Here is a 27,675-nt window from a genome sequence, read left to right on the forward strand (position 1 = left end):
TTTTTGCCTCCCCACTGAATTGCCAATTACAAAAATTCTGCACAAGGACTTATCACAAACAAGCATGGAAAGTGGATGCTCTTTTGTTCAGCTGGAAAAACCTGAAAGTTTATGCATTCCCACCATTGCCTCTCCTTTCAAAGGTACTCCTAAAAGCCAGACAAGAGAAACCACAGATGATCCTGATTGCTCCAGACTTGCCATGCCAGCACTGGTACCCTATCTTAAGGAACCTTGCTCAAGGCCCACCATGGATTTTGCCTCAAATTCCACACCTTCTGACTCAACAAAACAATCAGATCCTGCACGAGCAGCTCAAAACTCTAAACCTGGCTGCATGGCAGATTCATTAGTCAAACAGCAAACACCTCTCTCTAAAGCGGCTATGGATGTCATTTTGGAGGCCAGGAGGTCTAGCACAAGGAAAGCTCACTCAGAAAAATGGAAGAGATTCTGTGCCTGGAACCAGGCTCAAAGCCTTGACCCGCTTGTTCCAAACATTCCTCAGATTTTACAATACTTAACTGAGATGCCGGACAGAGGCCTATCCTTCTCATCAATTAAGATCCACACCTCTGCCATTTCAGCACATTACAACACGGATCATCTTTTATTCTCTCATCCCTTGCTAAAGCAGTACCTCAGAGGGGCTAAAAACATAAGACCGCCCTGGAGAGCACCAACTTGGGACCTCAATTTCGTTTTGGAAAAGCTAACTCTGCCACCTTTTGAGCCAGCCAATACAGCCAATCTAAAATTTTTATCATGGAAAAACAGCTCTGCTCCTGGCAGTAACTTCAGCACGAAGAGTCTCAGAGCTACAGGCATTAATGGCAGTGGAACCTTTTATAATTTTTCATCAGGACAGGGTTTCTCTAAGGACAAACCCTACCTTTATGCCAAAGGTGGTATCTAGTGTGGCTCTTAACCAAACCATCTATTTGCCAACCTTTTATCCAAACCCCCAGAATAAAGGGGAGAAACTTCTGCATTCTTTGGACATACACAGGCAGTTACGCTTCTACTTGGACAAAACAAAAGCTTTCAGGAAAACTGAGCAACTGTTTGTAGCATATGCTGCAGGATCACAGGGCAAGGCTATCTCAAAGCAGACTATATCCAAATGGATAGGACACTGTATTCATTACTGCTACACTCAGCATGGAAAATCAGTCCCAAAACACATTAGGCCACATTCCACCAGGGCTACAGCCACTTCAACGGCCTTTCTCAGAGGAGTACCTACCAAGGAAATTTTGGAGGCTGCAACTTGGAGTTCAGTGCACACCTTTACCAAGCATTACCACCTGCCTCTTTACTCTAAATCCAGAGAAGGATTTTCCACTGCAGTTCTGCAGGTCCTCATAGCCAATCCTAACTCCTTATAGACCAGCCACCCAACCTTAGCGTTGGGATTCTACCCAAGTGTGATGACTGCAGCAGTGTAACACGATGAACATAGTACAGTTTTGTACCTACCATAAATGTAGATGTTCGAGTGTTCACACTGCTGCAGTCCCTCCATCCCCTCTGTACTGGCTGGCCTTATCTATACCTTTCTATCCTATACAACCTTTGTGGTGTATTTGCTTGTAACTGAAGGTATTATGGTTATTTTATATGTATAACTGTTATTAGCAATATGTATTGTCTACCTACTTGGGGGCAGCTGACATCTGGGGCAAGAAAAACTGAAGAAAATGGCGTCGGATGCATCTTATATACCCCTGGTGCACGGACGTCAGGGAAGAGGCGACAGCAACCGACGTCGGACCAAGACTTTGGAACTCTGACCGACTGTGGGACCGCCTAATGGCAGGATAACCCAAGTGTGATGACTGTAGCAGTGTGAACACTCGAACATCTACATTTATGGTAGGTACAAAATTGTACTTTTTTGGTCGCCATTACTTCTGCCAGACGTATTTCTGAGCTTCAAGCTTTAAGTATCAGGAGTCCATACTTGATTTTTCATAGAGTGTCTCTGAGAACTAATCCATCATTTCTGCCTAAAGTGATCTCTGAAATGTCCATTAGTCAAGCCATTGAAATGCCAATTTTCTTTCCCAATCATTCAAACAGAGGCTAGTATTGCCTACATACCCTGGATATCCACAGGCAAATCTGTTTTTACTTAAACAGGACTAAACCCTTTTGTAAATCTGACCAGTTATTTTTGGCCTTTTCTGGACCTAGATTAGGATCTGCTGTTGCTAAGATCACATTAGCTAGATGGTTGAAGGACTGTGTGACCTTCATTTATATACAACGTAATATCTCATTGCCTACTACCATGAAAGCTCATTCAACAAGGTCGGTGGCAACTTCTGCTGCCTTCCATGCCAGAGCTTCTTTACATGAGATCTGTGCAGCTGCAACTTGGGCTATGCTCATACCTTCATCAATCATTACAAATTGGATTTGGCCTACAGGGGAAGAGCATCTTTCGGTTCTATGGTGCTCAGGAATGTACTTCCATGAGAGCCTCCCAGGAATAGAGGTAGCTGGGGACTCTGTCCCATGCGTAAGGAATGAATGAGGATTAACAATATCAGATAAAGAAGCTATGTCTCACCATAACGTTCCATCTGTATTGTTGATCCTCGTTCAGTCATTACAACCCTCCCTCCTTCCTTCTCCTGTGGTTTCTAGTGGATCTCAACATCCGGTTCTCCTAGGTTATTTGACCAGAGGTAGCCTCTACCTTCTTTGACTTGCAAACTCAATCTGAGGTAACAGGGAGAGGATTGTGGGTAAGAATTTAGCACGAGAGTTTGAAGCTGACACGAGCTTGGAAAATGGCCGGCTCGGTTCCAAGGTCAGAACCAATAACCCATGCGTAATGACTGAACAAGGCTCAACAATACAGATGGAACGTTATGGTAAGACATAACTTCTTTTTCCATGTTCCTTCCTTTGTTATACCTATGCCCACCATGACAAGACACTTCCAGATGGAGTTAAGGTTGATTCTCACAGGACCTTGGTTTTATGTGTGGCTTTTGAAAAGGGTTGCATTTTTGAAATATTGTAGAAGCAGCAACTTGATACTCAGTTTATACATTTTACAATGCACTACAAAGCCAGATTCCTCCTCCAGATCTACGACAGGCTTTTTTTAGGACCATTTCCCAGGTGCTTCTGGACCCTTGTCCCCCACCCCATCAGTGTAAGCTGTGATATTCTAGCAATATAGTTATGGCTACCACAACAGTCATCAAATGATGAACATAGTACAGTTGTGTAAGTAAGTAAACTTACTACAGCAGTAGATGTTCGAATGATTACTGCTGCAGTCGCTTACTCCATGCTTTCACATCCTCATATGTGTGTGTTTTTATTTCCAGGGTGAGGATACATGTTTTTATTTTCCTAGCAATGGTCTTTTCTAGGCTCTAGTCTCCCTCTCTCAGGTGTCATGAAAACCCTGAAGGGCTTGGTACCCAAACCACTCTTTTTTTCCTCAGGTCGTCTTGAGACGAGTAATGGTTTGGGTATGATGTGGAAGGTGCCCAGAAGTATTGGAAGCTGGCCATCTGTTCTCTCCTTAGCAGAATTTAGCTAAGGATTTTCTTGCAGTTATTTTTTGAACATCTGATGTTATGGTAGGTTAACCTAAACAACTGTACTCTCTTAGTGTATTGTTATTTTAGTAATGTTTTCCAAGTTTGCGTTGCTGTTTTGTTTGATGTGAATCTTTTGTGTAGTAGCATTTGTTTATTTATTGCATTGTTGCATCTTGCATGGATTATTTGTTTAAGATAGTTTGGATTAGCCCCTCCACCCCTGGTTCACCAAAGAATGAATAGCAGTAAGTGACATACAAATCTTTAAGCTTTGTAGCATAAGGAAGTTTTAGTACTGTCCCTCCAATTTGTCATCAGAAAATATTGGTCCTGTTCAGTACATTTGCTGACAACAACCCTTTCTTGCTGTTGTCAGTTTACTGTATGTAAAGTAGCAGCTGGGGTCCCTATTAACATTCTAAACATTCATTTTGTATTTTAAAAAAATCTAAAGATGCATATGCTTTTAAAATTGGAAAAACAGTAACATTACATAGTGAATCTTTAAAAAAAAGTCTTAAATGCTTTTTTATTGCACTTTTTGCCCCCGCTGTGTATCAGTCATCATTTCCCTTCAGGTCAGTTATTTTGATTGTTTCCCATGACCTGGACAAGGATTGGAAATGACATTATTTAGACAGCCAGTTAAGGGTAGTTCAAGATTTTTGCAGTTAGCATTACTCCTGTGTGAACCAGCCAAAGTGTCATGCAGGGGACTTGCAGTGGGTTAGCACCAGAGTTCATCACCTCACTTCTACAAGGGGTGTTCCCTCCAAGGAATGCTGATCTTCCCCCCTGTATCATGCAATATTTAGAGCATATTTTCCAGTCTCCACCAGGGAAATTGCACTGTCTTGTACATCTCCAAATGCACACAGCCTTCCTCAGCCAACCCCTAGAAGAAGACAGTAGAACATGCCCCTTCTTTCCGCCCTTTCATTGCCTGACTGCTGCAGTGCCAGGGCCACTAATCGAACTGCAGTTGTCTGGGTTGTAATTAGGACCTCAGCCGTTTACCACCTATCCAGGTTAAAGTGTATCAAATGCATATCTTTTATACGTTATAATACATTTAAAGTTTTTAACACCAAACTTTGCATTTCTTCATAAGTAAATAAAGGGAACTTAAGGGAGCATCAGTTTCCAGCAAGCTTTATTAGTTATTGTCTGCAAAATATGTGTTTTAAAAAATACATGTAATAAGAGTAGTGCTGTATGTATATAAATTTTCTGCCAAGTCATAATGAAATGCTATGGTTACAGTAAGCAAAAGCTAAAGAAGAAGGGCTCTAAGAGTTAAATGTGTTCATTTTTGCATCTTGCTTAGCATATGTTAATGTATGATAAAGTCTGCAACATTTTATTCATATTGTATTGTTTTTTTTTTTCCATTTAGGAACTGACTGGCATTTGATAAAAATGGACTGGTGCTGTGAAGATGGTGATCCTTTACGTGACGAGGTAAGGGAAGGAGGAAGGGAGACTAACTCTGTTTTCTTTCTACTACATTTAGTAATACCGTACACGTTATACTGTCACTGATGGACTTAAATATGCAATTTGCAAGATAACTTATTCTTTGGGTTAGTCTTAACCATCTAGGAATTTGGTGCTTTCTTTTGAGCATTCCACCAACTGGGACTACTCTTTGTGCACACTCCACACATACGGTGAGGAGATGTCAAGGCTTAACCCCAGACCATATTAACTGTGAAGCAGATGTATTTTTTCATTGAATTACCATGCAGCTCAGTGGGTTAGCAATTTGCCTTTGTGGAAGGTTGTGGTTTCTGTTACTACACCACCTGCCTGAATTTGTGTTCCAGTACTGATGCTTTAGTGCTGCATAAGAAGATTTTTGCACTCCTGAGATCCTGCTCTTCAAACTAATGTTCCAGCTTTTTGACGTGATGGTAGCTCAAGTGGAAGTAAAAGATCCTGTGGCACTTACCAAAAGGAATTAGGGATAACTTTATTACACATATCCATGGTTATATTCAGCAGTACTACAAATTCAGCAAAAAAAGAAGAAAACGTAAATTGCTAATGCTGACTAAAAGGTATAATTTCTCAGCTACACATTTCTCTTTGTTTTATTTTAACAGTATTCAGATTTGATCAGCTGAAATTTTCACATCCCAGAATTCATTGTGCAAAACATTTGAACATATTGCTGTCCATGTCACCAGCAAACTAGCCAATGGCACCCATTTTCTATCTTGGGGTTTGTAATAATGAAAGCATGTTATTTATGTATTAACATTCAGAATTTTTGTAGAAATAAGCTGTTCTACCATACTGAAAAATAAGTAAGTAAATAAATAAATAACCATATTGCATGTTAAAATAAGTATTAACTTTTTATATTAACAACATTATAGAAATATCATCTTTCTTTGTCATTTTTATTCCATTAGAGCCTTAACTGTAATCTTTTTACAATTAAATTGTCATGTACAATCATGCTTCACAGCCTCATGTAATACTAAATGTTCACTGTAAGTGAGAGCTGTACTGCAGGCAGATGTCCAACCATCTGAGTTAAATTACACAGCTTTCAGACATTTCCCAGATAGGGCCAGCCTCTCCCATGCCACAGCTCTCAGTGGGGGGTATAGTATAAAGAGGAGTGTTGGTACTACCTTCATTTCTTTGTAGTTATTTGAGCAATCAGAATTCAGTATATCCAGGTTATTCAGAGGCATTAAAGGGCTGCATTAACTACTCATTATTGGATTTTTTCCCTATTGTAGTAAAATTTGATGTATTGTTATTGTCTTTAAGATTTTGTTTAACTGTGATTTGGAGGGTTTTCTGAGGCTGGTGTCTTCCCATCATGATCACTAACAAATGTGCCTGTGGTTGATAAATATCACCAAAGAATTTTCACTTAGTGTCTGTTCTGCCTTAAATCTCATAAAGCCTCTGAGTGCAAGTATCAGGCTTCATTTAATAAAAATACTTTACAGCAAAAAACATGCAACTTGAGAGTGTTCTAGAGGATAAAGAGATTTTAGCATTAGACCAAGGGTGGTCTGCTCCTTTTTCAGGAGGATTGTTGTCTTTGGCATACACAAGCATAATGTTTGAGCATCTGCAGAAAATTGACAAGAAGCTGCAGTTTCCACAGGTAGAGAGTGTGAGGCTTTTGTGACCTCACAAGTCTTTCTATGGCCTCAGTTACCAAAGCCATAGTTAACTATCCTGGCACCCTGTGCTGTACACTGATCTGGCACCCCTTTCAACTTTATGTTGAGGAGCTAAAAAATGACCTCCGTTTCATAAGAAAAAGTTCTCTGACATTATCATCTGAGGAGATTAAATAAAAAAGATGTTCTTCGTCTTCCATTGCTGCAGTCCTGACTATTGGGTATAGTCCGCGTCCAGTCGGCCCGAATACCAGAGTATAAGGCTGACGTCGGTCAGGGCGCATTAGACTGACGTCAGTACGTCAGGGTACTAATGCGCATGACCGACGTCATATCCTCAGTCTTTTTTGCCGCATGGTCCGATGCAGAAGCAGTTTTGCGAGTGCAGGTTGGCGTGCTGAAATATTTCCGAAACCGGAGTTTCAGACCGAAACAGAGTTGGCTAAGTACCCCGTTGGGGAACATTTTGGTTTTTTCTTGCCTCAGTATTTTACCGGATGTCAGAAAAAGTGAATAACTGTATTTCTTGTGGGAAACAGATACCTCATAGGGATTATCATACCTTGTGTATACCTTGTTTAGGGCCTGAGCACGACGTTGTTGGTTGCCGCTCTTGTGCTAGGTTTAACAAACGCACTATTAAGAGGAGGTTAGACTGTGCCAGGTTAGTGTTTGGGAAGCGTTGCAATTATAAAATGCCGTCGGATGCTCCGACGCCCGCTTCCTCCAAAAAGCGCAAGGATAAAACTGTGAAGCCTAGGGTGGAGGAACCGGCAGTCCCGGACGTCGGTTCTTTAGAAGGCTCAGTGGAGCCGGAGGTTTTGCCAGGAGTTTCCATGGAGTCCCAGGCAGAAACTATACTCTTACAGGATGTGCCTTCTCAGGAGGTAGGCCAGGCTGAGGGGGCTTCTCAGGTGACTGTTCTTCCCTCTCTTCCCAAGGTAGTTAGAGCCTCTCCTTCTGTTGCCAAAACTTCTTTAAGAGGTAGGCCTAGTTCAGCTTCAGTGGGGGCTTCTCCTAGCATTTCGGGTTCTGTACCTAAGAAACATATGCTTAAAATGGCAGAAGATTTGATTACTATGATTAGGGGTTCTATGCCCCGCCTGATAAGAGGCCTAGGGTGGAACCGAGTTTGATAGTTTTGAACAGTGTTCAGAGGCTTCAGAATCTTCTGTGGAAGATATGCAGGAGTATCCCACTTATTCTGATTCTGATGTGGATGATTCCACTCCTACAGCTTCTCCGCCTGAGGATTTCTCATTTTCAGAGACTTTGCATTCCATGAGGGAGCACTTTAAATGGGAAGGCCAGGATTACTCTGATTCCAGGAAAAGGCTTAGGGAGTTCTTGTTTTTACCTCAGCATAGGCCTTTAGCTATTCCTCCTGTGTTGAATGTGGTGGAAGATGTTTTTGCAGAGGCTTCCCTGAACCCTGATTCTTTGCCTCCTGCTCCTGTTAAGCCTGATAGGTATTATAGGGTGCCCGAGCTCATAAATATTTGTTTAAGAGTCCTAGGGCGGACCCAGAAACTATTTCTCAAGGGCCTAAGGGTGTAAAGGCCTCTGTGGTTAAAAATCCTGTTCCCACTGATAAAGAGGCAAGGGCTTTGGATAGGTGGGGAAAGAAAGTGTATACTTCTTCCACTCTAGCCATGAGAGCTTTGAATTGTCAGTTTCACATGCTAAAATATCAGAATTATCTCCTTTCACAATTGAAATCTAAGGTGGATGCTTTGGCGGAAGGTATTGAGTGTAAAGAGTTGCTGGATTTGGTTCATGTGTCTGAACAAGTGGGTAAGCATTCTTTGCAATGTGGTTTTGATGCTGTACAGGCCTCCTCGAGGGTGGCTGCTACCAGTTCTGTTCTTCGCAGGCATGCCTGGTTGAAGGATCAGAATTTAGCTGAGCATGTTAAGACAAGGATTTTGGATGCTCCTTTACAGTCTGATGTGTTGTTTGGATCGCCTGTGGAAGCAGTTTTGAAGAAAATGGAGGACAAAGCTAAGTCTATGCAAACTGTTAAAGATTTTTTGCAGGTGCAGCCACCAAGTTTAGTAGAAATTGGCCTGCTAAGGGGTGGACATATCCTGCTTATGATTCTCAGTCTAGGGGTAGGTCTAGTCGTGGTAGGGGCAGGGCTCAAGGTTCTTTTAGGCCTAGAACAGGGAGTTCACCTGCTCAGACTTCTGGTGAGGGCAGGGGTCAGTCCTTTAAGTAAACAGACGCAATGACCTGTTGTTTCAGCTGCCAGCAGATTCACGTTTGGCAGCTCCTTTGGGAGGAAGACTGTCTCTTTTCAAAGAAAATTGGGATTTAATTACTCAAGACAAATGGGTGTTGGATATCATTCACCACGGTTACAGATTTTATTTCCATACAATGCCCCTTTCAAAGGCATGCCAGACGTTCCTCCTCCACAAAGAAAAGAGGCTCACAAGCAAGTTTCTCTGTTACTTCACATAGGGGCCATTCAGCCAGTCCCTGTATCAGAAAGGGGCCTAGGATTTTATTCTCGCCTGTTCCTTGTACCAAAGAAGGGAAACACGTGGAGACCAATTTTGGATTTATCTATCCTCAACACTTATCTGGACATTCCCAAGTTCAAGATGTTGACGTTACAACAGCTTTTACCTCTGCTGGGCAAAAATCACTGGATGGTAACTTTAGATCTCAAAGAAGCTTACCTTCATGTGCCTATAAGGCTAAGTTGCAGGAAGTATCTGCGGTTTCGAGCTGGAAATTCTCATTATCAGTTCTCTGCATTGCCCTTTGGCTTATCTACTGCCCAGAGTATTCACAAAGGTTCTGGCTCCAGTGATAGCTTACTTCAGGCTTCAAGGAATTCAAATCTATCCTTACTTGGACGACTGCCTGATTCTGGCTCAAGACAAAGAAGTTCTTCTACAGCACCTGGAATATGTTATAGCAGTGCTAAGATGCCTAGGGTATTCTGTGAACGAAATAAAGTCCAGTCTAGTACCCTCTCAAGACATGTGCTTTCTGGGTGTGAGACTGAATACAGCAGCCCAGATGGCCTTTTTAACCCCGGACAAACAAAAGAGTCTGTCACTTTACTTCCATCAACTATCTCATCAGTCCGTGCTGACTGCAAGGACAGTCCTTCAAGCATTAGGGTTCATGGCATCTTGTATTCTGGTGCTTCCCAATGCCAAACTGCATATGAGGAAGTTACAATGGTATCTCAAAATGTATGGACACAGCACTGCCAGGATTTGGACACTGTCATTCAAATAATACCTTGCCTTCAAAAAGAATTCTTGTGGTGGGCTCAGGAATGTCACCTAAACAAGGGACTCTCTGTGACCCGGCCAGAGGCAAGTCAGATCTTAACGACAGATGCCTCGGACATTGCTTGGGAGCTCATCTAAATGGAAAGTGGATACAAGACAAGTGGCCTGCCAGACTACAGCATCTACATATCAACATGAAAGAGATGTTAGCAGTCCAGTTTGCATTAATGGCTTTCAAGGAGTTACTTCTTCCAGGGCAGGTGTTGATTCTAACAGACAACACAACTGTCATGTGGTACATCAACAAGCAAGGGGGAACACATTCTTATCCTCTATGCAGGCAAGCAATGATTTTATGGGAGACTGCGCTAAGCCTGCAACTAACTCTTCAGGCAAGGTTTCTGCCAGGAGCACAGAACTCCTTAGCAGATGTGTTAAGCAGACAAATCATGGATCCCCACGAGTGGAAACTGGATCTTCATGTATTTCAGAAACTGACAGTGTCATGGGGAACTCCAGACATAGATCTGTTCGCTTCTCCACTAAACCACCAGCTGCCAAAGTATTGCACAAAGGGGTTTCATCACACAGCTTGGAAAGTGGATGGCTCTGTCTTTCAGTTGGAAAAACCTTCATGTGTATGCCTTTCCACCTCTACCTCTTCTTCCAAAGGTACTGTTAAAGGTCAGACAAGACAGGCCAAGGATGATTTTGATAGCTCCAGATTGGCCTCGGCAACACTGGTACCCTCTACTAAGGAGTCTGGTAAAGAAGCCTCCATGGCCCTTACCTCTGATTCCTCATCTGTTATCTCAGAAGGACGGTCATTTGCTCAATGTCAAGCTAAACTCTCTTCATCTAACAGCTTGGCATATTCTGTGTTGAAACACAGCAGGTCTCAACTTCCTCAACAAGTTTTAAATGTGATTATGGAAGCTAGAAGACCTAGTACAAGGAAAGCGTATGCAGAAAAATGGAAGAGATTTTTATTTTGGAGTACAGCAAAGAATTTGGAGATTTCAGAGCCTAATTTGAGTGTGGCTCTTCAATATCTTACTGAATTATTGGACAAAGGTTTGTCTTTCTCTTCCATAAAGATTCATGCTGCAGCAATTTCAGCTCACTATGATTGTGACCCACCTTTGTTTTCGCATCCTTTGTTCAAGCAGTTTCTTAGAGGGGCAAAGAATATAAGACCCCCACGTAGAGCTCCTACTCCTGCTTGGGATCTCAATTTTGTGTTGGAAAAACTTACTCTACAACCTTTTGAGCCTGCAGCTACTGCTGAATTGAAATACTTGTCATGGAAGACTGCTTTTCTGTTGGCTATTACTTCTGCAAGAAGGGTGTCTGAGTTGCAGGCCCTTATGGCAGTAGAGCCCTTTTTGATCTTTCATAAGGATAGGGTATCATTACGTACTAATCCTTCTTTTATGCCTAAGGTGGTTTCTAGTGTGGCTTTAAACCAAACTATTCATTTGCACGTTTTGCAGACCCTCAAAATAAAAAAAGATTTTGCACACTTTAGATGTACACAGGCAATTATTATTTATTAAGCAGGACTAAGGATTTTAGGCAGTCTCAGCAGTTGTTTGTTTCTTTTGCTTTGAGTTCTCAGGGCAAGCCTGTGTCAAAACAAACTATTTCTAGGTGGATTGGCTTTTGCATTGCATTTTGTTATTCCCATCATGGCAAGGAGATTCCAGTGGGGATTAGGCCTCATTCCACTAGGGCTACTGCCACTTCAACAGCATTTCTAAGGGGGGTGGCAACTAAGGATATTTTGGAAGCAGCTACTTGGAGTTCAGTGCATACTTTCTCTAAGCATTATCACCTTCCTATCTACTCTAAGTCTAGGGCTGGTTTTGCCACAGCTGTTTTGCAAGGCATGTTGTCAGCTCCTACTTCTTTATAATTTGCCAGCCTCCCTTACCTCTGCTTTGGGATTCTACCCAATAGTCAGGACTGCAGCAATGGAAGACAAGAACATAGTACAGTTTTGTACCTACCATAAATGTAGATGTTCGAGGATTCCATTGCTGCAGTCCAATTTACCTCCCTCCTTCCCTCTGTATTTAGGGGTGGTTGTGTAGGTGAGTTTACATGCTTATATTTTTGTATATATTGTTGTATATATTGTGCATGTTTTGGTGCAGGTTTTTGGGACTTGTCTTTTAGGGTCTTCTGACATCTGGGGCAAGAAAAGACTGAGGATATGACGTCGGTCATGCGCATTAGTACCCTGACGTACTGACGTCAGTCTAATGCGCCCTGACCGACGTCAGCCTTATACTCTGGTATTCGGGCCGACTGGACGCGGACTATACCCAATAGTCAGGACTGCAGCAATGGAATCCTCGAACATCTACATTTATGGTAGGTACAAAACTGTACTTTTGTGTTCACTGTAACATATCATTTGCCACAGCTAAGTACCACACATGGAGTTCGAGTACTTCAGCCCTGACTGAAAAATACAGTGTGTGCATTCATTTCTGAATACTGGTACTGCACTAGACCACACATTGAGTGCTGAAGAGCTTCAGAGCTAACCACAAATGCGGTGTTGGCTTTCAGAAACTGAATACCAGTACTGCCAGTTGCTTCATCCTGATGCCTTGCTGATGGGGTGACTGCCCCTTTACCCTATCCTAGCTATGCCTCTGTCAGTCATATTGAGCTGAAGATTTGACAGACTCCATTATTAACCTTTCCTGTTGTAGTAGCTCCAACTGTTGGTGCCCCTTCATTGCCAAGCCTCTGTAGAATATACTGCTTCACAGGTGCTTGTAGACAGCCAACTAGTGTAGTTCATGCTTGCAGAATTTATTATCCCTCACTAGATTGTTTTAACATTTTTTCCACGAGTCCCTGGAACCTGGAGAAGAGATAAAGTAGAACTGCTGAGCTACCTTCAACCCAGCAGGTAGTCCAGATCTCTGTCTTTTTGGCCTCCATCCCACCAACATTTGTCACGGCCTCTGATATTTTTGACTTGTCAGTATTTTGCCACAAAGTATGTGGCAGCATGGCAGAAGTTTATTGTTCCGCCCTCCCCATTCTGTTAATTATGCCAAAAGGAGGGAGCCAGCTCCAGAACAGTCCTTGGAGTCAGACATAACAAGGAGGAGTACTTGGCCATTCAGCCTAGATGCCTGCTCTCCTCAGTTATGACATCAACAATGATATAACTCTTTATCCCCCCAATCACCCATAAATTTGTCCTTTTGGACTTCCAGTACAAGAGTGTGTGGAGCAAAGTAACTTTCTGAGTCTCTAAAATGATACCTTGATCTGCTAGGTATCAAAAAAACTAAACCAACTGCCTTTTTTTAAGTAATTCAAACATTTGAGCCTTTGAGATCACCTCCTCAGAATATGACTCTGTTGCTAGCAAGCTAGTAAGCAAGACTGCCTCCTCAGTTTGGAAAGATAATTGAAGTACTTCTGAAAAAAATCAGTGGCTTATCCTTCAGTTACCTCACTAGATGCAGTGAATAGGTCAAAACTGGTGCCAGCTAATAACATGCTGTCTAAGGATAGATTTATTTAAAAATATATATATATTTGCAGATTGGGATATTAGGCCTTTTAATTATCAAAGCCATGTGCTCAAGTACCAATGTGAAATTATGAGGCAAATTAACAATATGTTTTATTTATTTTTTCATTTATCCTTTGTTGATCAGGTTAGATTGAGTGCTACAGCGATATCCCTATAGCAGCACCTTTCAAAACTTTTACAGACTACCTTAAAGTTAGTAAGTGTGCAATTAAATGTGACAACTGAGCTATAAATGCTTTTTCCAATACAACTACATCAGGCTTCGTTATCAGACAGCATGGTTGGCTAAAGATTCAGCATTTGCCTGAGGACGTCCAGGGTCAGCTCTTGAATGCAAACACAGAAAATAATTATTTGGCTCTCTCATATGTGAGGTGTTTAAAAACTGGAGGAAAAAGGCAAACATCATTCAAATGGTAAAACAGCTGTTTCATTCCATGACACCTAAATGTAACAGTTTCTCTATTAAACTGCATTTTTAATCAAAAGCAATCTTGCACAGAGCAGTTCAATAAAAATAATACATTTAAAAAGGGGCAAAGGAGAGTTGGCAGAGGTCAGGAAAGGCATTCAGGCAGAAGCATGATTAATGGTTCCTCTACGCAGCCAAGAGGGTGCCTCACAATTTGGACTTGCTCTTCCTTCATCTCACTTACCATTTGGGCAGAAGGAAATCTCACTTGAGTGTCTTGTGGTTTGAGATGATTGCAGACCCCTATGGGTGCTAATAGATGGAGTATAAAATTAAGTTCACATTACTTCCACAGTCCTAGGGGGATGGCTTTCATTTCATGTAACCAAGTAGCTGTAATGTGGCCTATGTTAAATGAGGTGTTTTCTTCAGTGGCCCTTGCATTCAAGCTTATAGCTCAGTTGTCACATTTAATTGCAAACTTACTAACTTTAAGGTAGTCTGTAAAAGCAAGGTGAATGATTCTGTTTCATTCTATTCCTAGTCCACAGAAAGATAGACCCTGGAGACCCTTTTTTCATCTTTCCAGACTTACTCTTCTCAAGTTCATTTCCCCTTGGACTGTTGTTCAGAGGAAGAGGATTATATTAGTCCAGATTCTCCTTTGGAGGGACTCTCGTTTGGGGATACTGTTGCCTACGTGATGGAATTTTTTTTTAAGTGGGATTGGTTTCAACTGTCTGACATTCAGAAAAGATGTTATGAGCTCCTCCAGACAGAGTCTCCTAAACCATCCGCTCTTCCTGCTATCTTGGTTGCCTTCCTGTATACCTTTTCAGCAGCTTCTGAAGTCTGTAATTCTCAGTCCCCTGCACCCAAGAAACCTGATAGATTTTACAAGATGCCTGGCAAATGTAATTTTCTTTATAAATGTGCTTCTGCTGTCCCTTCTTTAGTGTCTGTCTCTTCTGACAAGCCCTCCAAGCCATTGCCCTCTACCAGGTTACTCCCTTCAGATAAAGGTAATAGGGCTATGAAAAGATGGGCAAAAAAATTTATACTGCTGCCACTTTATCCTTTCGGGCCATTAACTACCAGACTCAGGTGATCAGGTATGTCTTGGCCTTCCTTTCTCAGGTTTCCAAAGTGATTTCTGACCTTCTTGACTCTGAGGGGAAGGCGTCTGCCCTTTCCTTGTTGGACTGTACCTCTGAAGTTGCCAACCACTCTGTCAAATGCAGCTGATGCTTCCTCCAGGGCTGCTGATTTTGGTACTGTTATGAGGCATTACTCTTGGCTTCCTCGTCATGCTTTTCTTGATGACATTAAGACCAAACTGTTGGATGCTCCTTTTGATAATAAAAACTGTTTTGGTGATGCTTTTCAAGTCTGTCCAGGATAAGAGTAAAGCCTTACAGGCATTGAAACATGTTTTTGTTTCTCCTGTTCTTAAGTTTCAGAGGAATTATCCCTCAAATTTGCCTCTGTTTGTGGGCAGTCTTGCCCTCTGCCTAAGGAAAAAAGGGTTCTAGATGTATGCCTCCTGCTAAGTGTACTGAAACCACTACCTCTCAGAAACACAACTTTTTAGGATAAGGTGGGTTCCATTAGACAATTTGCTTCCTCTTTCCCTTGACCAGGTTCCCTTTTAGTTAAAGATCACAACAGATTTTTAGGTTCTGTCAGTTATCCACCTAGGATATTTCATGGTTTGAAAATCCTTTCCTCCCTTTTTGGACTTTCCTCAACCTCCTCAGGAACAACTTCCTCTTTTCCCAGAGGTGCTCTGTTCTCTTTTGATTCAGGGCAACATTCAAGCTGTGCCTTCTGCCTAGGGTAGGGAAGGGTTTTTATTCTAGGATGTTTTGGTTCCCAGAAATAGGGGCACTTGGAGACCAATTCTGGATCTTTCTCAGCTCAACACCTTTCTTATAATTCCTTCCTTTTGAATATTGTCTCTTGAGACTGTACTTCCCCTTTATCATAGGAGGTTACTAGGCTATTGACCCAGAGGTCATTTCAAACCTAGCCGTTTCATCCCAGTGTAGTACCAGCGATACCCTAGTCAATACCCAGGACTGTATTTAATAATGACTGCTCATGTCCAGGAGGGTGGTGGGCACTTTCCCTGGTAAGCATTTATGGTGCCCCATCCACTAGTCCTGGTTCCTTTTGAACAGTGCCAGGTGCTCTGCTTCACATGAATTGGCAGTCTGTTCCAAAGATGTGGCAGTTGCTGGGAGACAAATCAGTCCCTCCATTACATCCTGTTGAAGTCTCAGGCCATATTTAGGACCCTGGAACAGGTGGCTGTAGTCATGTTTGATTTACAGATGTGCAGCAAATTCATTAGGTTTGGGTTGGATATTGCTCTGTAAGCCAAGCACAAGTCTCCCCAAGAAGTCTATACAATGCTGAGTATAGTGACAGGGACTTTAGTAAGCCTGTGTCAGGCACATGCTGGAGTCCCTCAATCTTCTTTGTTAGAAAGCTCTGCAGCCTCTCCATTTGCTGCAGGTGCTTTGTATGATACATGCCACAAGGGTGTTATACTCAATTATGGGCCTTATTAGTGACAAGTATAGAGGGGGTATAACCTCCTTTGCTCTACAGAAGAGGTCTTTGTTAATCAAGTGTGCTATGTAGAAAACCTTCCTTACTGCAGTAGACACATAGTGGTCAAAGTTAAGGTCACAGTCTACTTGTGATCCCAGATCCCTTAGCAGTTCTTAGGTACATAGGGTATTATTAATTTGATGGTGTGAAGGGACATTGTTTTTACCGAAGGAAATGATGATGTATTTCTTTGCATTTAGTTGGCTAAGACACCAGTCATTGGTCTGCGTAATACCCTCCTGAACTATACTGATATCATTTGGAGATTCGATAATTTCACCCAGTTTGCAGTCATCTGCAAACTTGGTCAGCCACAGCCCCTTAATTTTGGCCTGAACTTCTGAGAAGTATACACCAAACAGTAGGGGCTCAGCACTAACCCTTGTGGCACCCCACTGGTGACAGGTCTGCTGGTTGATGTGGAGTCATCCACTTTGACAGTGTGTGTGACTGGTTTGTGAGCCAGTTGGCATCCCATCTTACAATAAAAGGGTTTACATTTAGTTTGCTAAGGTTACCAGTAATGCCTAAGTATGGGAATGTGTTGAAGGCCTTGGCCAAGTCGAGGTATGCTGTGTGCCCAGATCTGTCCTCATCAATGGCCCTGGTCACATTTTTGAAGAAATCCACCATGTTTAACAGGCAGGATCTGCCTTTGATGAAGCCGAATTGGGTCAGATCCAGGGTTTGGGGGTTGTTTATGTCTTTATTTATGAAAGCCATGGTGATACTTTCCTTGGCCTTACAGATGAGGCTGGTCAGACTTATGGGTCTATAATTTCCTGTGTCTGTTGCTAAGCCACCTTTGTGGAGGGGAATAACTCTTGCTGTTCTCCATTCCACAGGAGCATAGGCTGTGCTTAGGCTGTGATTGAATAGAGTACTTAACGGTGATACTAGTTCATGTTTTAGTTTGTTTAGAAGACAGCCTGAGATGCTGTCTGTCCCCATAGAGGCTGTGTTTTTTTGCCTTCGACAAGGCTTTACTGACCTGCCCTTCAGATATGTACGGTTGGGGGTAAGGTTTTGTGATAGGTTTGGAGGGGATAAGGGAATGAAATGTTTGCCAGATCTGTCCAGTAGCAAGTTTGCTATCTCTGTGGGATCAGCGTGTGTGATACCGTTAGTGATTAGTTCATCACATGATTGGGTCCTACCTTTTAGGCTTCATACGTAGCTGTAAAAGGCTTTATGGTTATCCTTAGCTGTGATTGCTAAGTTTTTCTCAAAGTTACCCTTAGAGGATTTGACATGTTATCTTATTTGCCTGTAGAGGCTGAGGAGAGTGCTTTCCATTGTTGGGGCCTTGCCTTAGTTTTCTTAGACAGCAACCTTTTGTATTTCTTGTAATGTTTTTTTATGCTGGATGTCCACCCCAGTCTAAGAAGTATTGCTAGTGAGTTGTGACCTATTAAACCACCAACCAAAAGCCCGGTCAGAAATACCCATCTACAGAGCACCTTCCTTTTAGGTTAACCCAAGTTTGTGAGTATGGCTGTCAGTTTGGGACAGTTGTTCCTATTAGGAGGGTAAAATTTAAGCTAATAGGTTTTAGGGGTGTATTAGCATGTATTTGTTTTTTGTTTGAGGGCTTTCAGTAAAACAAAAAGTTTTGTAAAATATCTTTCAAGCTCAAATGGATATGACAAGAAACAACTGTGTAAAAGATCAACTTGGCAAACATTAGTGTATGCATGTCACAAAAAAGCTGAAACTAGATGCTTCTTAAAAAGTTGTTACACATAAAAGGTGTGAATAATAACTTTTTAACGTAGTGACACTTTTCTTTATTATTTTTAAATGTATATATATATATATATATATATATATATATATATATATATATATATATATATATACAGAAAATAAAAAGCAGTAAACTATTAAAAATGTAAAGTGTAAGTACTGCAGCTGTGCTACAGGAGACATATTTGGAAAGAAATGAACATGAGAATTTGATAAAGAAAGGTTTTCAGGATGGTTATTCAGTGGAATACCTGTAACAAAGGAAAAGAGGAGTACTTATATTAATTGCAAGAGGAGCTCCAAAAGGGATAGAAGAGGATAAAAAAAGATAATAATGGTAGATTTATAGTTCTAAGGGACTACTGGCAAGGGAGAAGAATTGCCTTGGCATGTATTTATATTCTACTTACAACTGCTGTAATGGAGCTTAAGAAAAGTCTGGGAGAAGTAATCAGCTTTCCAGAGGGAATATTACTTGTAGGTGGGGACTGGAATTTGATTTGCAGCAGTGAAGATGTGGTTGGGTTCCAGAAGGGAAACTATAACAAAGGAGGGTAGATTTTGGAAGTAATTTATGAAATAATATGCAAATTCTGTAGTAGGAGTTAGGAGTGAATTTACATATTATTCCCCAAGATACAAAAACTGGGCTAGGGTAGACAGAACTTACATTTCACAGGAACGTGTGCATTTAATTGAAAGTTTTGGTATGCATCTAGTGACTGTCAGATCATATAGAAATAATAATTAAAACAAAAAATACTGGGTAATGAAATATTAAAAATGAGACATTGGCGCTTTCCTACCCATCTATTGAAAAGAGAGGAAATGATTTGGGAGTTAACAGAGAAGATAGAAATTTCTTCTGAAAGTATATCTAGGGAGTGGTATAAAATTAAAGTGGAGTTTAAAAATGGGGTGGAATAAAGAAGAGAGAGAGATGGTTAAGAAGTAACAAGAATTATTCAGAGGGACTGACAAATGTTAAAGTATTGCAGAATAAGGGGAATATCACAAAACAAGAAGAGAAGCACTTGCAGAATGCTAAACAGAAAATAAGGGATTATCTCAGCAATATGTATGAGCTTAGAAAGATTGCTGTTAAGCAACTGTTTTTTGTTGATGACTCCAGAGCACAAACTTTTAGCACAATGACTCGGGCATCAGAAAGTAGAAAAGATTGTTGCCAAGCTTAAGGAACCTATAACAGGGAAGATAACAAGAGTTTTTGTAGAGGTGCTAGAAGTTTTTCAAACATTTTATTGAAGTCTGTATAAAGCAGAGAAATATGGAAATCAAGAAAAGGCGCAAATGGAAATACGTATGGTAGATGAGACTCAGTTACTAACAGTTGGGGGTAGGAGGAGATAAGTTACTAACAGTTGGGGGTAGGAGGAGATAAGATAAGAATGCTGATGTATGACCAGTCCATAGGGAAGTCCCCAGGAATAGATGGTAGTCCTGTGGAAGTCTGGAAGCTGGGAAGGAAAAACTGATAAAAATCTGAAAGGTTTTGTTTAACAGTATTTTAAGAGGAGGAGAAGCACCAACATCATCTAAGAAAGAGGGTGTAGACCCATCAGATCCATCTTAATACAAGCCCATTTCAATCCTAAACCATGATTATAAAGTGTTTGCTTTTAATGGATAAAAGGATGGCAAAGGTGATGCCAAAATTGATAGATCTGGATCAGTGTGATTTTGTGGAGGGGAGGCAAACATTTGACAACATTAACAGAACACTGATGATCCAGAGGGAAGCTGAATGTAAGAAAACACCACTGTTGTTTGTGGGTCTTGATGCAGAGACAGCATTTGACAGAGCAAGCTACGAGTTTATGAACAGGGCAGTGCAAGTATTTGCATTCCTTGATAAAATTATAAGGTTAATTAGGAGGATACATGAGGGATTGGAGGTGAAAATAAATGTGGGTGAGTTTTTGTCTGATAATCTTTGTTTGAGGAGAGGAACCAGGCAGGGATGTCCTCTTTCCCCTTTATTTGCATTATATTTAGGACCTCCGGCAAAGAAAATAAGAGATTCAGAAATTCAAGGATATAATTGGTATGGTAGTCAAGAAAACGCAACTATATCTGCAGATATTATTATTTTATACCTGATGAAACCAGAAAAGGATATTTCAGTGTTGTGAAACATTTTCAGGCAGTTTCAGATATAGTCACGTTTTCTTGACTATCATACCAATTATATCCTTGAATTTCTGAGTCTCTTATTTTATTTGCCGGAGGTCCTAAATATAATGCAAATAAAGGGGAAAGAGGACATCCCTGCCTGGTTCCTCTTCTCAAGCAGATGTCATATGCTGACCATCTAAAAAAAACTCCAGCTATACTCTGTGGCATATCTACTCAGAGGCGATCTTTGCTTAACATACAAGGCCATGTCAAACCCTGATCTGTTGAACATGCTCCACTTAAAGAAATCCCTCAGAGCCACACGCTCCAGGGATCTAAACCTTGTCATCACAATGAATAAAATATGCTGGAGGGATAGGTTTCTGACCCAGAGACTCCCCATACTCTGGAATAGACTGCCCTATTCATGTCAAACAGAGCACCTCCTTGGCCCTCTTCAAAAGGAACCTTGATGATTGGATTGAAGATGGGAAATTCACCCCGGGGATCATGTCAGTCGTCCTGCTAGACAGGGGTCCAGAGAAGTAAATATTGTGGGAAGAAATATCCAGAGAATTGTTATGGCTAGGCTTGTATAGACCCTAGGACCGATAGCCTAGTACCAACCAATGAACCTATGCAGGCTAGAGATTGATTTCCGATTATCGGTAGAGAGAAAGAAATGGGGGATGCTAAGCAAAATACCACCACTGGTAGAGGTTTTAGTAGAATTTAGAACAGAAGCTGCTGTTAAAAAAGGAATAATTAGTAGACCATACAAAATATTGCATGATAACTAAAAATCAGTCAGGGAAGGTTAGAAAGGATTGTGAAAAAAGACTGGATAAGCAATTCAGAAAGAAACAATAGGGGGATATATGTATGCCTCCCAAATATGCAGCAAAGTCTAGAAGATTTAGAATCTTTGCTTGGAAGTATTTACACGGGTATTTTAATACCCCAAGTAGACTCCAAAGAACTTTTCCTTGGGTACACAGCAAATGTTGGAGGTGTGATTGAGAAGAAAAAGGTAATTGGAAACATATTTTCGGGGAGTGTAATGAGTTGGCAGACTTTAAAGATTTCCTGCAGACTACTCTGTCAGAGATGCTGGGTGAGCAAATCGCTATAACTAATGAAATTATTAGCTAAGTTACAGACTCGGAATTGCCTAGACATAGTAAGGCCTTGCTGATTCTAATTATAGTGGCTGCCATAAAAGCAATTATTAGAAAATGGAAGTCAAAGTTTAAACCAAGTGTACTAGAAGCAGTGAACATAGTAACAGAGATAAAAACAACTGGTATAGGAATCCTTAAAAAAGGGTAGCAGCAAATTACATAAAAAAGTGGGAACTGTGGGAACACTAGATGCAGTGGAGGAACAAGGTTTAAAAGAAGGTAGGATTTGAATGAGATATGTAATGTTTTACTGACAATGACTGGATAGATTATAAGTTATATATAATTTTTGCAACTAAAATTGTCAATATGGTTTGTGATGTATAATGTTTGCAACTAAAATGATGTCATTTTTTTTTTCATTTATGTAATTGCCTATGTCATACATGATGATTTAATAAAGATTCTTGTTTAAAAAAAAATAAAGGCAAGGGGTCTCTGGTCCATCCTTACTTGATCACTCTTCAGCTGATGCTGTGATAGGATTTTGATTCATTTTAGGCACGTCTTTTCTGAGGACATGCTTAGGGCTTCGCAGGAGGCCAGGAAACCTACTACCAGGAAATCATATTTACTCATATGGAAGAAATTTTCTGTCTGGTGCCTTTCTCATAAGCAGGATCTCTTTTCATTGGGGTGCCGTTTTGTTTTTATTTGTATGAACTGCTCCATGCTGGTTTGGCATATTCTTCAGTTAAAGCCCACCTTTCGGCTATATCTGCTTGTCTGCCCTTGAATCCTCCTCGTATCTGTACGTTTGAGGTCAAACAATTTCTTAAAAGCATCCTTCTTATCAGACCTCCCAGGAAGCCTATTCCAACTTCCAGGGACCTCAGTTTTTTGCTTGAAAATTTGACTCTGGTTCCTTTTTAGCCTGCAGCTTCATTGCAACATTGTGCTTGAAAGACTGTTCTTCTTTTGGCCCTTATTTTAACTGAAAGAGTCTTTGAACTCCAGGCTCATAAGGCTTTTCCTCCTTTCTTGATTTTTCATATGGACAGAGTGTCTCTTCATACTAATCCATCTGATGTTATTAATCTTCATTCATTCCTTACTGATGGGTCTCGGTTCCATTCTCGGAACCAACTCGGCCAATATAGCAAGCTCGCGCCAGCCAAAACCCTCTTGCGCTAAGTCTTACTCATAGTACCCCTGTCCTCATTTCCTCAGATATCGTTTGCCACTTAGTAAACAAGACGTGTCAAGCCAGCTCTCAGCTAAGTAGTTGTAATTTTCAAATTTTCTAATTTTTATAATATTCTCAAGTAGTCTTTCTTTAGCAGTCATTAATAGCTTTACTTACCCTCTGTCTCGCCTAGAATGGTTTTTCTACCTTTCCTTACCAGTTTGGTATTCTTCGTACCATTGTTGGTACAGGACCCTCCCTTACCTCTAGAGGTAATTGTCATACCATCGTTGGTATTTCTCTCTTTCTCCCCCTTCTTTACCCTGTACTTCACTTCCGTCTTTCTGTGTGTTTATCTTCCTCTGCTTGGTTTACAGCTTTTGATAGGATTTTCATCTTCTTGTTGCTGTAGTGACTTGTTTCTTTTTTTGGATAGTCATAATGTCTAGTAAAAAAGGGACAACCGGATTTATGCAATGTGGTAGAAAGATGTCCAATTCCGATGGGTATCTTTCTTGTGTCTATTGTCTCAGAGTTCTGCACCTCCAGGTTCAACCTACTTTTGAACTTTGTAAAGAATTCAGTTCTCGTACTTTAGCAGAGTGTAAAAATTAATCTTAAAAGGACTGTTAAAAACTCCCTTTTCGAAGGAACTATCTGAGGTGAAGGTTTCAACACTTCCTAAGGAAAGACACTAAAAAGAGAAGTCATTCGGTTCCAACATCTCCTAGTACTATGGAACCGAAGTCTTCTAAGACTCATACCGAACCAAAGACAAAACTTACTAAATTGTCATCACCGGCACTCTCAGCACCAGAGCCTAAAGCTCTCTTCACCGTGCCGACGACAACCTCTTCAACGGAACTGAAAGCCATAACTTCTGCTATAGTGCCGATAACTTCCTTGGTACCAGACATCCTTTCAGCACCAACAATAGTAACCCCCTCTAATCTGGTCACTCCCTCCCCATCACAACCATTGGGTCCTTCGACCTCGATGCTGAAAGGTGAAATTTTAGCCAGGACAAGGTACACTTCGTCCATCGACCCCTTTTTTGGACGACAACTTCGTCCCTTTTTTGAAAGGCCTGACTCTCCTTCGGGGTTATCCACCCGTTCAACCAGGAGTCTTTCGGAACTGGATGTAGTGAGGCTTGTTGATCAGCTTCTAGCAGCCAGAGGCATCCCAGCCCCATCCAAGACGACTCCCCCCTCCCATCTGGAGCTGAGGAGTTTTCTCCACAGACTTCAACATATAAACCTCCTTCAACCTTCTCTCAGGGTTTGGAGCCCTCGGTACCGACACCTATCCCGGTGCCAACTTCCTTCAGTTCTTGTGTTGCACCCTTCCATGGTTCTGGAGCCTACCCTGTGGACCACTGTTCAGTTGGAGCCAATCCACCCTTGAGACTGTGATTGTACTGTCGGCACTGTGATCCCTAGTCTGGCACAAATTTTTTTTATGGTGCTGTCTATGGTTATGGCTGTTTTGATGGCTCCAAGTTCTCTTGGGGCTCCAACCCTGGAGGCAGGCTCATCGGAGCAGGGTGTGACCCCGGTTCCAAGGTTGCCCTTCTCTGTTCTAGGCTCCCATCTCTCTTCAGGTGGGCCTGCCTTCCAGGTATAGGAGAAGGCTCTCGCTTCTGCAAGCATGCAGTTGGCCCCTTCGGTGTTGGAACCATACTTTTATATCTCCTCTGGTATGCAGCTGACTCAGCCCACTACACTGGGACATCGGGCATGGGAGTAAGAAGACACTGTCTTACAGGGCACCCACTCTTCAAAGTCCTCTTCAGATGTTCCCCCTGAAGAGCCACCCCGCAAGAGAATGTGCAGGAGGAAGCATGTCAATTCCCCTGAGTAATCCTTCACCGAAGATATAGATTTCTATGAGGGAGAAGGGGACCCCATGGTCACCTCCTGAAGATGTCTCATTTGGAGACACTGGAGATCCTGAAAAAGAGGGGTTGACTGGAAGTCCACCAACCCTTCTACTGAGGAATCTGTATTCTTGCAGGCTATTTGTGCTTGACCCTCTACTTCCTGGATGACCCCACCTGCAGATGAGCTGGTCAAGCTCATTCTGCAGCATGCTTGGAAGGCCCCTGACACCGTTGAGCCAATTCCCTGATGTCCTGATGAAATTCTCTCTCCTCCACAAGATCAGCCCCACTGATCCAGATGGTTGGCAGTAGATTCTATGGTGGTGGCTACGGCCACTAGAAAATAACTTGCTAAAGAAAGTTAGACTGTCCATCCTCCAAACAGGGAGTCCTGGACGATAGACAGACTAGGGAAGTAGACGTGTGCTTTGGCAACCTTTGGCATATGGTCGCTGAACTGTCTGGCACATTTTACATGTCTTCAGTGGGACCTGATTGTAGGTCTTTCAGGAACCTTGGCAGGGGGTATTGCACTGGTGGGGGTACGTGAGAAAGTTGCCTCTCGGCTTGCCCCCCTAAAGTCTAATTCTAACTCTTCCATGCAGTTATCATCCATACAACTGAGGGGGCAGCCAGAGCAGTGGGTACACAGGCGTTGTCATGAAACGTCATGCCTGGATGCACTTGTGTGACTTTGCAGACCCCTTTAAGTCTTCCTTCGTCAATGCTCCTGTTGATGAATCCTCCTTTTTTGGCCCAACAGTTGAAGAGACAGTAGCCAGGTGTGAGAAGGATGGAAATACCCTGTTTGCAGTGGGTGTACACTTCTCCTCTCCTCAATGATCCTATACCAGGAATCAGAGAGGCGGGAAGATGTGGTTCAAAAAATCCCAAGGGCTGTTTCATGGCACACGTGGTGAGCTCTCTTCCTGGGGCAGAGGGGGGAGCTCATTGGGAAGACACCCTTCCTGTGGCAGAGGGGTCCCGCAAAACCAGGGCTCCAGGGATTCCTTCTCTAGGCAGCCCTATCAGCACTCCTGAAGAGCTTCCCAATTGCTTACCTCTGGAAGCAGTCGGGGGAAGTTTTTCTCTGCACCACTTGGCCTGGCACTCAATGACATTAGATTCCTGGGTGCAGACAATAATGACCAGAGGTTGCAACATCCCCTTTGACCTTTACCCCAGGCCACTAATGCAAATCCCCGATGTTCCACCCAGTCAGAGATGCAGCAGCACAAGAAGTTCTAAAGCTGCTAGAAAAAAGAGGCATCCAAACAGTCCCACCAGACCAAATAGGATCCAGATTTTACTCGAGATTTTTTTTTTTAGTGCCAAAAAAGACAGAGTACCGGAGGTCAATTTTTGACCTCAGCATTCTTAACAAGTTCATCAGACAAAATTCCAGTTGGTCATGGTTCAGTCTACCCTTCCATTTCTGGAAAAAACATGATTAGATGTGCTCCATAGATCTTCAGGATGCATATCACCACATAGAAATAGACAAATGATCCAGAAGATATCTCCGCTTCCAACTGAGAGCCTTCCACTACCAATTTCAAGTACTGCCTTTTGGTCTCCCTACAGACCCCAGAGTGTTCACCAAATGCATGGCAGTAGTAGCAGCTCACTTGAGACTGCAAGGATTCCACATGTCTCCATATTTGGATGATTGGTTCCTTACCAATCCAACCAAGAGTCTACTGCTTCAAGCCGTACTCTATACTGTGAAACTGGCAGACATGCTAGGAATCTCAGTAGACAAGGAGAAGTCAAAGCTGGTACCGGTTCAAAGCTTAGAGTTCATTTTAGGCAATGTTCGACACAAGATCCTGCCTAGTCACGTTACCTCATCACAGGTTACAGAGGTTGAGATCTCATCCCCAAATGATACTTTCTCAAGACCTAGTCCCAGCCCAATTGGTCTTACAACTTCTGGGTTCCATGGTGGTAGATCACTCTGGTCCCACTAGCAAGATTCCATATGAGGCTGCTTTAATGGCTCCTAGCATCCCAGTGGTCTAGAGTGACACACCAATGTCTTACCCAGTTCACATAACAAATCGATGCAAACAGGATCTAAATTGGTAGATGAAGCCAGAAGAGGAGTTCTGGTGTCATCCCTTTTCACTCCCTCTACCCAAAGCCGCAATGACCATGGACGCCTCCCTGATGGGGTAGGTTGGGGGCATTTTCAGGGAAGAACTGTCCAAGTCACTTGGTCCCCCTTGTTCCAAGTGACCCTCCCTTTGTGGACAGTTGCTATGCAATCAGACAATATGTCAATAGTCTGGTACATCAGCAAACAAGGAGGAACTAGATCCTACTCATTATGTTGGAAAGCCCTGAGAGTGTGACAATGGGCTATAGATTCTAACTGCTTTCTCTTAGCAATGCACCTTCCCGGGAACTCCAATGTGATTGCAGACAAACTGAGCAGAAACATTCTGATGCCTCACGAGTGGTCTCTCAATCCTGAAGTAGCGACACAAATATTTTGGTATTGGGGCCAGCCTTGCTGCGATCTCTTTGCCTCCTCCTCAAACCACAAATGTAGCAGGTACTTTGCCCTGAGTCACCGAGAGATGTTCAGATGCACGATTGAGCCCTGGGTCTACTGTATGCTTTTCCTCCCCTTCCCCTCATTCCACAGTTCTTAAAGAAAGCACAACAGTTGAGAAGCAAAGTAATCCTTATTGTTCCCCATCCTATGGCCTCACCTGGTTCACCACCCGTGGATCCAACCCCAGGACTCTTGTCTCATCCAGAGGGGGCTGGTCCATCCTGACCTACCGAGTCTCAAGCTGACCGCTTAATTTCTCCACTTTCACTGATTGCTGATGTACCAGACTATTGACATATTGTCTGATTGCATAGCAACTGTCCCCAACGGGAGGGTCACTTGGAACAAGTACGAAGGATACTTCTGGCTTCTCATAAACCATCCACCAGGAAACTTTATCATAGTAAATGGGACAGGTTTGTGATCTGGGTTATAAAACAAGAACTAGACTCCTTTTCAGCCCCAGTCCATAAGGTCTTAGAATT

At 42.2% G+C, this 27,675-nt stretch overlaps 1 protein-coding gene across 2 annotated transcripts in view; it reads left to right on the top strand.

Annotated features, from left to right (window-relative positions):
* The window catches only part of USP40 (ubiquitin specific peptidase 40), a 3,368,940-nt gene that overhangs the window by 2,467,912 nt on the left and 873,353 nt on the right, over positions 1-27,675 (top strand). For both annotated transcript variants that reach the window (XM_044075047.1, XM_044075048.1), the window contains one exon: positions 4,963-5,027. In XM_044075047.1, coding sequence (XP_043930982.1) covers positions 4,963-5,027 — 65 coding nt within the window. The remainder of the gene's footprint in view (positions 1-4,962; positions 5,028-27,675) is intronic.

Source organism: Protopterus annectens, chromosome 6.part0 (genome assembly GCF_019279795.1).
Source record: "Protopterus annectens isolate FY-2018-M chromosome 6.part0, PAN1.0, whole genome shotgun sequence".
In the NCBI taxonomy this organism is placed as follows: domain Eukaryota; kingdom Metazoa; phylum Chordata; order Ceratodontiformes; family Protopteridae; genus Protopterus; species Protopterus annectens.